General features: G+C 42.2%; 1 protein-coding gene across 2 annotated transcripts; it reads right to left on the bottom strand.

The window, feature by feature from the left end:
- Positions 1 to 8,424: 8,424 nt before the first annotated feature.
- Positions 8,425 to 14,977, bottom strand: LOC145421331 (E3 ubiquitin-protein ligase TRIM39). 2 transcript variants are annotated; one of them, XM_080291512.1, is made up of 7 exons: positions 14,920 to 14,977; positions 12,950 to 13,961; positions 10,462 to 10,557; positions 10,149 to 10,379; positions 9,461 to 9,608; positions 9,311 to 9,337; positions 8,425 to 9,222 (listed from the first exon to the last, which is right to left on the bottom strand). In XM_080291512.1, the coding sequence occupies exons 2-7, from the start codon at positions 13,916 to 13,918 to the stop codon at positions 8,669 to 8,671; spliced, it is 2,025 nt and encodes a 674-aa protein (XP_080147638.1). In that variant the 5' UTR covers positions 13,919 to 13,961; positions 14,920 to 14,977; the 3' UTR covers positions 8,425 to 8,668. The 2 variants fall into 2 exon arrangements, with proteins under 2 accessions (XP_080147638.1, XP_080147636.1); XM_080291510.1 differs by having other exon boundaries at positions 12,950 to 13,893.
- Positions 14,978 to 15,453: the final 476 nt, after the last annotated feature.

Raw genomic sequence — 15,453 nt, 5'->3', positions numbered from 1 at the left:
CATCAGGGGGACAAAGGACCTCAGGAGTGAGAAGAAATGAACCCGGCCACACTGGATTATAGGGTGTTGGTGAGCTCATTATTCTAATGGGCTCATCAGGGGGAGTGTTAAATTATAATATTATTTTATGCCATGTTATACCCCTAATTAAAGATTGTGAATTATTATGTAGTTTTAGTTTGCATTATTCTCCTGAATTAGAAGAAGCTGATAACTATTGCATTAGTTAAACTGATTTGCATTACATTAGACTGCTGATTTATTGTGGATGAATGATATTGTTTTATGATGTTATAAGAAATACTATTTGCAGAAAGTCATCGCCTTATTTGTCTGATTAGAAGAGAACAGAGCATACTGGAGTTTTCTGCCCCATCTCAGCAGGAGCAGATAAATAGGGAGCCAAGGTCGTAGCTTAGGCGCTGAGTGAGAGAAAAGCATGTGAATGTTTAGGCTTTTATGATAAGGTGGAGGCACCAGAGGCTATAAGAGTTTGATTAATGCTCCACCATTTTGAGATCTGAGGCTGTCTGCATACAGTGTCCATCTCCCACGCGTGTGACTATTAAAATCATCGTTTGACTTAACCCGGCCGGACCAGTGTTGTTATTGTGGTTTTTTCTCTTGTCTCCATCCCCAATTTTGAACTCGCAACAGGGCTCACTCAGCAGCCGCGGAGCAGAAGCCAGGGGGGGTTGCAGTGACGTGCCCGGGAGCTCCGCCGGCAGCCAGCTGTGCCAGAGTGACCGAGCCCCAGGCCAAGAGGCCGAGGGCACCCCACCCCCGAAGTGGCCCGAGCGAGCCCCAGGCTCCAGGCCCCGACAAGCAGCCACCAGGAGTGAGCCGGTGTGTACCTGGACCCCCATCTCCGGACACAAAGAACCACCAACGCACCGATGTCTGAGGGAGTCCGCCACTGGCAGGTGAAGTGGTGGTGGGGGGAGATAGGCCTCCAAACCTTGGAGGGCCTGAGATGTGCCCAGAGAGGTGGCGCCTGACACCCAACCTGACATATAGACACAGACATACAGGCACACACAGACACAAACATACATTCCCACCCTCATGCTCTCATATGCACTTACTCCACACTCAACCAACGTGGAGACAGACATAAAGAGACGCTGTACACACGATCACACTCCCCAAGCGTACTCTACGAACCGGGTCCAGGTACCCTTGCCCCTGGTGAGGGAAACTGCACTCAGACCCTTTTCCCTGAGAAGCAGACCGCCCCGACTCCACAGCAGCAGGGAGGCCCCACATTCCAGACCCCAATCGGACGGCCAACTCCTCCTCCTTGCCCCCCGCTCCAACAGGCCGCAGAGAACGGGGGTGTGTGAAAACGCCAAACCTCCCTCCGCCCGCTCATATGTAGTGTTGATGCATGTGTGTTCTAAGGTGCATTTAAAACCCAGGAGGGCTTGGAGCTACCTGCCAGAGAGCAGCAGGTAAGCGCATAGTCCCTCCTGCTAGCCCTCAATATCTACGTGTATTTAAAATTGAGAGGTGGGCAACGACGCCAGGGGTGAGGTGTACGCCCTGATGGTCTTTTGGATACCGTGTAGCGTGCCCACCCCAAGATCCTATATGTATGTGTAATGAGAGTGTAGGGCTTTGTGATATAACCAACATTTCTATCTATCGCCCCGATAATGATATAAATCACAAAAATGTAACATTTTCTGTAAATTCTGTGAATCTCGGGCAGCTCGACTTGCGTGAAGTGTTTCCAGCTGCGCGTCATGTAGCTGGAGTCGAGTGTTTTAGCCGATGCATGAAACGATACATTTTTAGACATAAAGTTGTAACAGCCGCCGTTTTCTTTGTGAGTATTTATTACACAGGGTGCTGCGGGGAAAAGCTTGTTCTAACATTTGAGTCTAAGGTTTATTTTAGCGGGGGAGCTACTGAGGTCAGCTCCCCCGCTGACCCCAGTAGGCACCCCCATACTCCGCAACCCGCCAGGGAAAGGGGGCCCAGGCCCATCCGGACCGGGGCCCAGTTCAGCAGCGCCGCCTGTCCACACAGAGCCCAGGACAGTCCACCCGACCCCACCAAAGAGAAAACTGCACCCACCCTGTCATCCACTCATCTTCCAGACTACACAAGACAATAGATGCCCAGGCTGAGATCTTCTTCCACCTCTCCTATATCTCCCCCTCCTGCAGAGTGAGTTCCTGAAGAGAGGAGACCTCCTGCAAGATGTAACAGCCTCCCCCACCAGTTGAAGAGCCCCCCTAGGTGGCTCGATGAGCTGGCGGCACCTTGCGCCAGGGCTGTGCCCCCATACACCCACCCGCCCACAACCCCGGCAACACACCAACCAGGACCCAGGCCCAGCCAGGGCCCCAGCCCAGAGACGGAGCACCCCCAGAACCTCACGCCCCTCCCGGCTTTCTGCTCTATGCTTATCTGAGGGCAAATATATGCAGTTCATGAAATTGTTACCATCAACAATTTTATTCAAATATTTTTGTGAGTCAAAGTGCCCAAAGATACTATTTAAAATGAGATCTTCGCTAAGATGTTAGGTGTAGAGACAAGACTAGTTCCTTCTTTAAGTTACGTTTCTGGTTGAATTATTGTTAAGTGGTTTGACAAGAGAAAAAAAAAAACACATACCAACACAACACACTCCTGTGAAACTAGTCAGGTATAAAGACTGAACTGAACACAAGTGAAAAGCAGCCAGTGTCCAAATAAACACGTAAAAGCTCTTTTGACAACTAATGGTCAAAATTACTCTGAAGTAAGGCTGGCTGTTTGGAAGAAATTTTTTTGTTGGCTCAAAACATTTGCAGTGCTAAATAAACTTCCATTTGGAAAATCACACAAAAATTGAGCTGAATGTTTATAATGAAACACTGTTCATGAAACAAAGTCTGATAACTTTAATGTAGAGACAAGAAAAAACAAAAACGCCAAAACCCAACACCACCAAACATTACCATCACCAGCATTTTGTCACCGACACAACAAACAGCAATGTGGAAACGAAAAACCAAAATATGTATATATGGCAGTTCAAGACAGCAGTGAATAGCGTATTTACACTCGCATGAAAATATATGTGGCAGTCAATGAGTTTATAGGATCAAGAACAAATATATGTCCAGTCAAACTGTTGATCAGACCAGTGTTTTCCCAATCAAAACCAGGTTTGTTCTGATGTAGTATACTACTGTAACACTTTGTTCAAAAATTAATTATACATGTTACGTATCTGTGTCAGTATCTATCACCATGTTTATTTAAAAAAAACAAAACAATTATTAATCTTAAATTGTGCATTTCCAAGTGTTTTTTGATGTTCAGATTGTGCAGCACTCATCTGAGTTCTAAACTTTGATCTTATTATTCATTTAGATTGTTGAAGGAAGTGAATTAGAATTAAAGACTCTCCTGTGAAAGAGTAAATATGCAAGTTCTCATTCACGTCAAAAAAGGAGACTCTGCCTTCTTCATAGTCCAGGTACACTCCTATTAACCTTGGCCTAGGGAAAAGGTAGAGAACTGTGAAGGGTGCTGAGTGAACTTTATAGTCCAAAAACCTTTTTCCTGTGGCAAAGAATCCATTTTCTCTTTTCAAAAAAGAAAAAAAAAGAAAAAAAGAAAAAAAAGAAAAAAAAGAAAAAAAAACCTTCCTGATCTGTTTACACTTTCCTTGGCAACACCCACATCCCAGCCATTTGTCAGGGCCACTTGGACTTCCCAGTAGTGTCGGCCAGAGGTGAAGCTCTCTGTCCCAAACACCATGGGACAGTCAAACCTCCTAGAGTCAGACGAGAGGCTTGCTGCTCTGGAGTACTTCAGACGTTTCCCAGATTCTGTCACCACAAGGCCCTAACTGGCAGTGGAAGGGTTAAAGGTGACTGATTCTTAATTGAGAAAAGAAAAATGGACAGTTTAAAAGAACATGTATGCACATTTTTTAACAGTTAAGTTGAGTTGAGTTATTTTGTCTTGTCAAGATTTATTAAAATCAAATATAAATCTATGATCTCACTTTATATTGCCTCATTGTGGCCAGTTCTAAGAGGAGAAAACATAAGCAAGCAAAACTTTAGTGTAAAGCGTGTGGTGTTTTACATGGCACACTTATTCTTAGATTTGCATCTGTTGGCCTTCTTTCTTGGCCTTTAGCAATCAGAATAATTGTCTGAAGTACCGAACAGGACGGGAAGAAAAAAGAAATCTTTGTTTTATTTGTTGATGCAAAACTTTCAATGGAAGCCAACAATATGAATATGCAGACGACTGCATGACTGGGGTGATTCATGCCAAGTCAGTCATAGTTGTTCAAACTAGCATATTTGCAGTTGCATGAGGAGATCTCACCATGTTGGTGTCGTTCCTGATCATCAAAATTCCCATTGGGCCAGGTTCAACGTTACAAGTGACCAGTCACATTGTTGTGATGTCATAGTTATGCATTATAGAAATACCTTCAGACTACACACCACACTTGAGCCCCCAACTGTAACCCTAACCCCTTTGTCACAATACAATGAAACACTTCACATGGGATTGAATTCACATTAGTTTTGATAATCCAAAAACAACAACACAGGGATATCAATGCACCACAGGTAGTACTGGAATAAAATGAGACTATATGCCACAGTTAGTGAATAGCTGTTACACCTGTCCAAATGTAAAGATGTAAAACCAAATCTATATGACTGAAGACTTTTTGGGTTTTTTTTTTTTTTTTTTTAAATAAACAGAAAAGAAAAAAGGAGATTGGCACAAAGTCTGTTTTTGCTCCTGCAGTGCCACCACATTAGCTGAGTTGAGTATTTTGACAATTGTCATCTTACTGTTTTGAAAGTGGTTGTCAAAGTTGAAGCTTGGATCTGACTGGGAAATCAAGGAACAGTGGCTACTTAAAAGAGCAACTCACTGTTAGTAAAAAAAAAAAGGTCACCTCTTTAAAATATATTTAAGAAAATTTAAATGTAGAGACTGAGTGTAAGAGGTCATTTTCCCATAAATATCAAGTGAACCTCCTTTTGTAACCTGACAGTTGCCCTCTGCAGCCCATTAGAAAGAATGCAGACCTAAAGACTACAGCCATTTCTTCTAAATAATCCCATGCATCCATTCATTTCCTTCCATTTATCCAGTTCAGGGTCACGGTTGGACAAGAGTCAATCTCAGCTGTAATGGGGCTGGAGCACGACCTATACAATTGTTCTTTCACACCTACAGCCAATTACCAGTTAACCCTAATGCTGATGTCTTTGAACCGTGGGAGGAAGCTGGACTACACAGATAACCGGCACAGGCTCAGTGAGAATATGCAAGCGTCAGAAAGACACCAGCCAGTGGATTAGAAGAAAAGACCTTCTTGCTGCCCTGAAATTATTTATCCCTCTTATGAGTTTTCACTCAGCTGGCGGAAGCTATATTTTCCATGCAGATGGCACTGACCAAGAGCAGCATATTTTTCCAGGCACTGACGTTAAATGTGCTGTGGTGTCGTTTCGTGTTTGCACACACTGAATTGTCGGCTTCACAGCGGAAGAACTGACTTTTGTATGTGCACAGCAGCCTCCACGACATAGCTGGACTGGCCATCGGGCATACCGGGCATTTGCCCGGTGGGCCGCTGGCGATTTTTTGTTTTTATGGGCCGATGTTTTTTTTTTTTTTTTTTTTAGGGTATATATAATGAAAGGTGTTGGATTGGCCAATTGGTCATGATCGACTCTGGGCTGGACCAATTACAGCCGAGGAGGCCGGATGCACCCTCCCCCTTGTTTAGCAATCACGTGATTTTCGCACATTGCATGCTGGGAACTCGTGGCAAAACAATCCAAGTACCGCATCAAATGCAAGCATTTGCAGCACCGCAAAAAGTTCATTCTCCGGTTCCAATACCTTCCTGTTTTTTATTTGCCGCACAACAAAGGAATGTACAAAACAAAAGGAGAAGAATGGAAGAATGCCGGTCCGTACAAAGACAGACTCGACGAAAAGACAAAGAAAAGATACCAGGAAAAAATCAAACCAGTGAAAGGGTTAGACCCTTACTAGCACACAGAGTGGACAAAAGACGTTAGCGTGCTGCCCAACTTTCACCAGATTTATAATTATACGGTTCTTGGAGTGAGTGCATACACTCATGAAGTTTAGTAACTTCAGGTCACTGCAACAAGCCCAGGTACAGTTTACCGACGGATGGGTACAGGACCTTGAAATGCACCGTGTAGAACGAAAGACCATCGTACGAACAAAGGTAAGTTTACCAGTCTCACAAATCGTCGTCATAAATACACATTCGTTAACTGTTTATTAATAGGACCGTTGAGCTCAACGGTAATTAATTAGTAGTGGAAATAATTTCTGGTTCATTACAGAAATGTAGCAGTGACAATAATATTGTATGCTGTAATCGTACTGGGCAATTAGTGATACAAAACAACTGTTTTATCCTGTGAATAAAAGTATATGTTTTTGTCAATGTACCATGGTTATAACAGAAGCGAAACACAATATTGTCTGACCCTTTCACTGGTTTGATTTTTTCCTCGTATCTTTTCTTTGTCTTTTCGTCGAGTCTGTCTTTGTACGGACCGTCATTCTTCCATTCTTCTCCTTTTGTTTTGTACATTCCTTTGTTGTGCGGCAAATAAAAAAACAGGAAGGTATTGGAACCGGAGAATGAACTTTTTGCGGTGCTGCAAATGCTTGCATTTGATGCGGTACTTGGATTGTTTTGCCACGAGTTCCCAGCATGCAATGTGCGAAAATCACGTGATTGCTAAACAAGGGGGAGGGTGCATCCGGCCTCCTCGGCTGTAATTGGTCCAGCCCAGAGTCGATCATGACCAATTGGCCAATCCAACACCTTTCATTATATATACCCTAAAAAACAAACAAACAAAAAAAAACCATCGGCCCATAAAAACAAAAAATCGCCAGCGGTATGCCCGATGGCCAGTCCAGCTATGGTCACAGGAGGGTGATGTGGAGTGAAATGAGTGGTGGAAGGGAACTTACGTTTGAACGAGTGGTTAAAGAGTTAAGTGAAGGGAAAGTGGTGGTTTTTCGTTTTTTGAGAATTACTGTTCTCATCAAAAGGATCTAAGATTCAGGAATGACGGACGATTAACAGCCAGGAGGTGGCAGTAATGCAACAGTTTTGGATGCAAGCTGCCGTTAAACTTGACTGAAGAAGAAGAAGAAGCCTATGGAAACGCTTGAATATGTGTTTATTAGTTGCAGGAAGTATGTTAGTCAAATGAGAATGTTGAGGGTAGAAACTGTAGTTTGAAAAGGTGGCTGAGTGGTTAAGTCATGATAAAAGGAAGTGTGTGGTTTATTGTTTCTGTTTTATTTGTTTTGTTTTTTTAGAAATACTGTACTCATCAAGAGGATCTAAGGATTTGGAAGTGATGTAACAGTAAAACCCAGGAGATGGCAGTAGTGCAACATCTTTGGATTCAAGCTGCCATTAAAAATGAAAGAAGATTTGGGCAGGTCAGTTTGAGTTATGTTTTGTTGTGGCTTTTGGGTAGAATTTTGTTAAGTTGATCTCTTTTATGGACCCGCTTGGGTCTTAAATAGTTTGTCATTTTAAATATTTGCAATAATGTTGTCCTTTTTGGCTATACTACAACCCATGTGTGAAGATTACACCTGTGTTTTTATGTTCTTGGCTGCCATGATAGTCTTTTATTCCTTATCAGTTCTTTAGTAAACAATATTATTCCTTCCCACTGTCTTCAAAGTGCTTGCTCACAGGGTGTCATCTGGTTGGTGGGGTTTGTCTATATATTTTAGGGTCCTTGCAAATTAAAGTACCTTGAGGCAACTGTGACTTGGTACTATAAGTAAAACTGTCTTGAATTGAACTGATTATCTCATTCTGTATGCCTGGTATGGTTTTATAGATTAAACAAGCTTAGCATAAGGCCTGGGAACAGGTAGAAACTGCTTTCTTTTAGACAATGCTTGTGGTGGTCAGAGGGCCCGGTGGCGCCAGTGTCCGGCAGCCTCGCCTCCGTCAGTGCGTCCCAGGGCAGCTGTGGCTACAATGTAGCTTGCCATCACCAGTGTGTGAATGTGTGTGTGAATGGGTGAATGACTGAATGTGTAAAGCGCTTTGGGGTCCTTAGGGACTTAGTAAAGTGCTATACAAATACAGGCCATTTACCAATGCTTCCAGTCCTGCTAAAGTAAACCCAGAAACATACATAAAACTTCTGAGGTGTAACATACTGTTGAGCAAAAGACCTCCCGTCAGTAGATTTTGGGACTTCTAAACATTTTGCTGCAATCTTTAGAGAAACAGCTAACTGAACTTAGATCAAGATCTGTTTCTACCATGCTTACATTAATGTAGTAACTAGTTTTCCATTAAATGTTCAGCAAGAAAATAATTGCACTTACTCACAAAATAAAATTACTCTATTGTTATGATTTGTCTTCCTGCACACCCAGTTTTTAATGCTAATCAAATCACAATGTATTTAATATGCAAACAATCTTGAAATACAAAATTTGTCAACACTGTTTCTTTTTACCAGAACGTCATTTGAGGTTTGTGTTTTACAAGCATGTTGGCTACAAATTCACAGGATGTATAATTAACATATTTAGCTACAGTTCACATGTAATTAAATCGGGTATAGCTACAACAACTTTTGTTTTTATGTCCTTAGCTTTGCTTGATCAGATGTTTCTCATTCACAGGACAGATGACGATGGTGTCAGAGGCTTTGTCACAGCAGTACAGGTAGAAAAATGGAAGAATTTTTTCAGTGAAGGTATCCTCAAAGGTGTAAATATGGGTCCGTGCTCTCACATCATAAAACGACACTTGGCCTTCTTCGTAGTCCACATACACGCCCACTCTCTTGGGCTTAGGGTCGAGGGAGAGCAGTGATGGTGGGGATGTTGACGCTCTGTATCCCTGGCCTTTCTTCATGGCCAGAGCCCAATAGCCTTGGGTGGTGCTTACAGAGATCCTGCCCTTTCTGTTAACAGATGACCTCGCCACACCAAGGTACCAGTCATCCTTTTCCCCCACCTGGACCTCCCAGTAGTGTCTGCCAGAAGTGAAGCCCTCATGGGCCAATACTATAACCACCGTGTCGAAGCGATCGGGGTGGTCCGGGAGGTCCTGCCAGGCACCCAGGTGTCTCACCTGATGTCTATCCTGAGAGAGCTGCAACCACGGGTTAGCTGTGTCAGGGTCAAGAGTGACATCCACTGCAGAAGAACGAGACAGAGGATATATTTTGTTGGGGAGTTTAATGATGAAAACACAGGAAAGAAAAATAAGTAAAAAAAGCTTTACCTGTATATTTCAGAACTTTTTTGATCTCTGTAAAAACAAAATACAACATTCTCTTAAGATATGTTTCTTATACATCTTTACTTTTTTAAAAAATAAAATGAATAGTCACACAGTAACAAAGGTATTTTTGAATGTTTATGGAAGTCCTACCACTGTCAGACAGTTTGTCAATCATTTCAGTCAACGTCGCCTCTAGTTTGGACACTAATTTTCTGATCATGCCAACACATGTGTCAGTGGGAACACTGGTCTCAGACCAGTCTTTAACAGATGGTGGAGTGCTGAGGGCCGGGAAGCTCTGCAGAAAGATACAGCCCAAGGGGGGGCAACAACTTAGAAACACGTTATTGACTAAAATAAGATGATCACAGTCATGGTTCTTTTCAAATAACCACAGATCACAAAGATTTTAAGGCTTCTGAACTAAGAAACAAATATGGTTGTAGAATTATTTCCAAATTAAGAGACTCAAATGCTCAGGGTTGCGTCAGAATGGGCATTATTTATGAAACACTGCCAAAAAAAACTTGCAAAGCTACTCTTTGATTGGATTGCAGGTATTAGAATGCAATACAGTGTAGAGCAGAAAGAGGGCGCTGTTGTCATTTAATTTAGCTATTAGTGAATACTGTAAAAGGCACCTGGTTTCACTGGAAAACAGGGTTAACAAAATGCTGGAAGTGTCATTTTACCATAAAAATCCTTTGAAATGAAGAAAAAAATAAGGAAAAATTAGAAAAATATCCATGAACTTGTACACCTTGCAAGGTAAAATATCAAGTACCACAACTTAAATTTGGCTCCCCGACACTGAGCACTGAAACAAAGCCTCTCTCACCTTTAAGAAATGAATGTGGTCAGTCCGAGCAACGGTTTCCAACTCTGTGTTCCTCCTCTTTAGCTCAGTGATTTCCTGTTCCAGTTCAGTAATGAGGCCTTGAGCCCACCTCTCCGTCTGCCTCTGCTTCTCCTCGATGACCAAAACCAGCTCGGCCTGAGTTTTCTGGATGGAGCGCACCAGCTCCGAGAAGACCTGCATGCTTTCCTCAATCTCTCTTTGAGCACTGGCCTGAAAGTACAAAAAGCACATGTATGTTGAACAACCATGTGAGTGTAGATTGTGACGTGGCCATGCAAAGGTAAAAACTCACTTTATTGAGCTCCACAGAGTGTTTGATCTCCTCCACCTTTTTCACTCTGTCCTGGATCATCTGCTGAACGTCTATTCCTGTCCTCTTAAGCTGTGCCTGCACAGTATCAGATCACACGGGCATGACTTGTGGTAATTATAAACTTGATGATGTGAAAAGATTATTAGTCTTTAGTTGTAATCAGGCAACAGAGAAGATAACATCATAAAGACACTGTGGACCAGCCTGCTGTACAAGGCGAGGTCTGTGCAGCATAGTTGTTCGTGTTAATGTTTCCTTAAAATCCTGGAAGGTTTAGGTTGAATCATTAGTTTAGTAAAAGTAAACAAAAAAACAAACAAAAATTCAACTCATAGACTCACAAACAACAGAACCTGTTGTATCACCAAACCTTTCTGACATGTTAAGGGCACAATAGGTCAAAGCTTGGTGGTGCCAAGGGGTCATTTAGTGCTTAATAAATGTATTAGACCACCACCCAATATAAGGTTTATGCCACAGCTGCCCTAAATTAACGGTACTTGTAATTATGAAAATATTTTTTATATTTTTGTAATGGTTAATCCACCAATATGTGCAAGTTCTATTTAAATCTAAATCAGAAGTATGCAGCTCCAGGCTTCGAGGCCCGGTGTCCTGCAGCTTTTAGATGTGTCCTTGATCCAACTCAGCTTATTTAAATGACTAAATAACCTCTTTAACAAGCCTTGAAGTTCTCCAGAGGCCTGGTAATGAACTAATCATGTGATTCAGGTGTGTTGACCCAGGGTGATATCTAAAACCTGCAGGACACTCCCTTAAGGCCTGGAGTTGCCTACCCCTGATCTAAATGGGGCGACCGTGGCTCAGGGGGTTGGGAAGCCTATCTGTAACCGGAAGGTCGCCGGTTTGATCCCCGGGCTCTCTGTCCTGGTCGTCGTGTCCTTGGGCAAGACACTTTACCCTACCGCCTACTGGTGTTGGCCAGAGGGGCCGATGGCGCAATATGGCAGCCTGGCTTCTGTCAGTCTGCCCCAGGGCAGCTGTGGCTACAACTGTAGCTGCCTCCACCAGTGTGTGAATGTGAGAGTGAATGAATAGTGGTATTGTAAAGCGCTTTGGGTGCCTTGAAAAGCACTATATAAATCCAATCCATTATTATTATTAAATGATATATCTAATACTAAATTTAGCCATAAATCTTAAAATTTTGTCAGGACTTGAGTGACAAAACGCTTCTCCCACTGAAATCAAACGTCTAAATGAACAGAATCAACTTTCTGGGGTTAAATGTGACACTTAATTAATTTCTGACTTCCCAGTGAAGTCCAGAAATGTCTGTATACAAACATTTTTGACAAATTTCAAAAATATTTGTCATTTCTGTCACAGCTGATCTTATAAATCTGTTAAGCACTCTACATAATATTTTTTTTATGTGGTTGATCTATCTACAGTGCATTACTAACGATACGATTAACAATTAACAATGAAAAATGTGCATCATAACCATCATTTGAATATCTTTCACCATTTTGAATGTGGGAATCTGTGAACTTATGACATTAACTAAAGATGAACAATTAGCTGACTATAAATAGCAGAGAGGGTGTGTACTGGGTGCCATCTGAGCTGATCCTTTTTCTTGATAAGACAAAAAAAAGAAAGAAAAAGAAAAGAGAACTTCTTGCTGAGAAATGAGGGTGCATAAATAATTCAATGAAAATATCTTGCTCTGCTTCCAGCGCATACAGTAGTATGCATCTCCAAAAAAGGTCATATTTATTCATATTAATAACTAAAGAATCCTTTTGAAGGAGTCCACAGAGTCTGGCAAATGAAACTGGAGTGTTGTGGAGCCACAGATTGAAAGGCTCTGTCCCATCCTAGTCTTCAACCATGTACAAGTAACAGTAATACATTTGAGCCTGCAAACAAACACTTCAAGCAGAAGTGTGTTTAACGAAAGTCTGAAGCTTTTCCATTTAGTCCTCCGTGTGTAAGTATGAGAGTTTATCTGTTTTATCTTTGGCACCAATCACCTGATTTAAACTATGTTAAAAAATACTGCGTAAATCGTACATGACAAGGTGTAAACAAAATATCAGTCTCCTATCTGTATAACTGTGCTTTCTGCAGTTCTCCAGATCTGCTGTCAGCGATCGTGACTTCAAGCATCCATCATTTTACGTTAACTCTGGCTGCACTCGCAAGAGTCCATATTTATAGAACAGTGATACCAATTTTTTACTCTAAACATTTTGAAGGGCCTAGGTCAAGTGGTTTTTTAGATAATGGATTTGAAACTATCCCTCCAACAAAAAAGAGAACAGCGGTAGTAAGACATGAATCTTTCCACTTGAGTTCCTTTAGCTAAGTCTGAGCTGGTCCGGGGGGAGGCAGTTGATGAACCGGCAAGAATTGACCCGCAAATATCTTGAAATCTTTTCCAGCACAGATAAACATTTGGTCCCTGTCCTATATTTGGATGGCAGCGCATCTGTCTCACCTTTTTCTCTGTCCATTCTCTCTCCACAGGGACTGTGTAGTGAGCCCTGTGGTCCGTCTCGGTGCAGAGGACGCACACGCACATCTGATCCTTCTTACAGAACAGCTCCAGGAGCCTCTCGTGCTTCGGACACATCCTGTCCTCCATGTTGGCAACGGGCTCCATCAGCTTGTGCTTAGTGAAGCGGGCTGAGTGACATTTCAGATGCTCCTCGCAGTATGAAGTCAGACACACCAGGCAGGATTTGACCGCCTTCGGCCTACCTTCTCCAAGGCAAACGTCGCACAAGACTTCCTCCCAAGATTGAGATTGGAGCGAAGAGAAAGAAGGAGATGGTAAGGTCTGAGGAAGTTGAGAAGCAGAGATTTGAGGTGAGGGTGGGGGTGATGTTTGGGGAAGTGGAGGCGGTGGCTCTTGTGCTGTGGCTTGGTGTGCCAGTGGAGGAGAGGTCTTTGGAGGTGAAATTGGAGGGATTAAAGGTGGTAAGTCTTCTTGCTGTGGCCTCTTCTCTCCTTGTTTCTCCTTCACTCCCTCTTTCTTTCTCTTCTCCTCTTGTTTCAGCTTCAGCTCCTCCAAAAGCTGCTCTTTCTGGTCTTTCTCCAAAAGCCTCTCCTCATCCTCCCTTTTCCTCCTTTCTATTGTCCACTTCCTTTCTTTCCCTTCTCCCTCTTCCTTGCTTCCCTTCCCTTCCATGCTTTTAATCCTAATCTCCTTGAACTGCTCTGCAATTTCCCTCAAGACAGTGTTGACACTAATATCGGGCCTTTTGTAGAAGGACTTCTTGCACATAGGACACTGATACAAAGGACTGCTTTTCCAGTATCCCAGGATGCAACTCTGGCAGAAGTTGTGTCCGCAGGGGATGGACACGGGGTTGGTGAAGACGTCCAGACAGATGGAGCAGTGCACCTGCTCTTCTGAAAGGTTCCCAGTAGTGGCCATTCCTGCACGGCGGAGAGGCAGGGTCATTTTCAGTGCAAGCAACCAGCCTTTGAATGGGTCATCAAACCTGCTGTGATATCGAGGTCGCTAGGATTAGATGGCATGACCTTAATGATGTCGTCTACAAGCAGATCTACAAAGCAAAGCATGGCGGGACTCATTTATCATTACATGCTTTGAAATTACAGGTCATAATGTTTTAGGTAAACATTTAGAATAATGACAAATGAGTCCCGATTAGTCCCGACTCATTTTAAGAGCTTACATGCATATGTCAATATTTAAATACAAAACATAGTCAACATCTTTCATAATCATTATTTATATTAAGATATTTTGAAAGTATTTAAATATTGATACTGCCCTCTTGTGGCCACATATTGTAATAGTCACACTGCTTTTAATTTCTGACCCAAGAAATTTATAGATAAATACAACTATAACTATAATAAGTTTATCAGAGGACGGCAATTAATAGAATCATCACATGAATTTTAACTCCTAATCTTTTCTTTTTAAAAGCAAACTCCATATCACAAGCTAAAGATTATTATGTCTCTCCTGTACGCTGGTACACTGCGACACAAATGTATCTGTGAAGCTGCAAGTAAGCAGGTTTGACCTATAAGACAGGCAGCTTCAGGCCTAGGTGTTCGTGACAGACCAGATTAAGATTTTTCCAAAAATACTAGCGTACCGCATGACCTGTCTTGCAGTGCTGGCAGCGCTTAAACTTTCTTATTTTGATAAATGAACACCTAGTACCTAAAAATATACAAACTTATAACTCTACGATTGAAGTCTTCTCTTGAACTATTTTAATCTATAATTCCCTGCCTGCAATGGAAAGAAAGTCCATACCACAGGTCAGCACTCATTAGAATAAAAATGTTATTAGAAAAAAAAATCCAACAACAATACTCCCCTAAGAGTTATGTCTGTGTACAGAGAAGCAGATGATACCCTGTGGAAATTAAAAACACAGGAGGTGAAGGGAGAGACAAAAAACAGAGATCTGGGAAACTCACCAGAGAGCAGCTGCCTGGAGACTCCACAGTGCACTGACATATGAGACAGGCTGTAACCGCTGCCCCTTACAGCCGCCCCCCACACAAACACACACTCAACTCAGACCCAAAATATACCCCGCTCCCTCAGTCTCCTTTTAACCTAGATACAAATATTCTCTGGCCATGACCCTCAAAGCTCCAGGAGGAATAGCTTTAAGTCTTCAGAGAATACAGCACATTAGCTAGGGTCAAATTCAGGAGTTTGACAAAGAAATTAAAATAGCAGAAGTAACACTAAAATCTGAGAACGCTTACATGTTAAGGATTTAATTTTTTGTGTTAATAATTGTAGGATTTTCAAATTGGCAAAATTTAAAACACAAAAAAATATTAGACTGTTAGCTTAGCACAAAGATTAGAAGCACAGACCATATAAAAACATGGATGTAATATCCAGGTTTTAAAAAAGAATAAGTCAACGTGGAAGTGTTTTAAACCTGCATTCTACCTGAAGGCCACCAGAGAGCGATAGCTGTGGTTGTAAAAAAACAA

The sequence above is a fragment of the Astatotilapia calliptera genome, chromosome 3, assembly GCF_964374335.1.
Source record: "Astatotilapia calliptera chromosome 3, fAstCal68.1, whole genome shotgun sequence".
NCBI classification, from domain to species: domain Eukaryota; kingdom Metazoa; phylum Chordata; class Actinopteri; order Cichliformes; family Cichlidae; genus Astatotilapia; species Astatotilapia calliptera.
The sequence above is the reverse complement of the archived record's forward strand: the minus strand, read 5'-3'. Positions and strand labels throughout refer to the sequence as shown.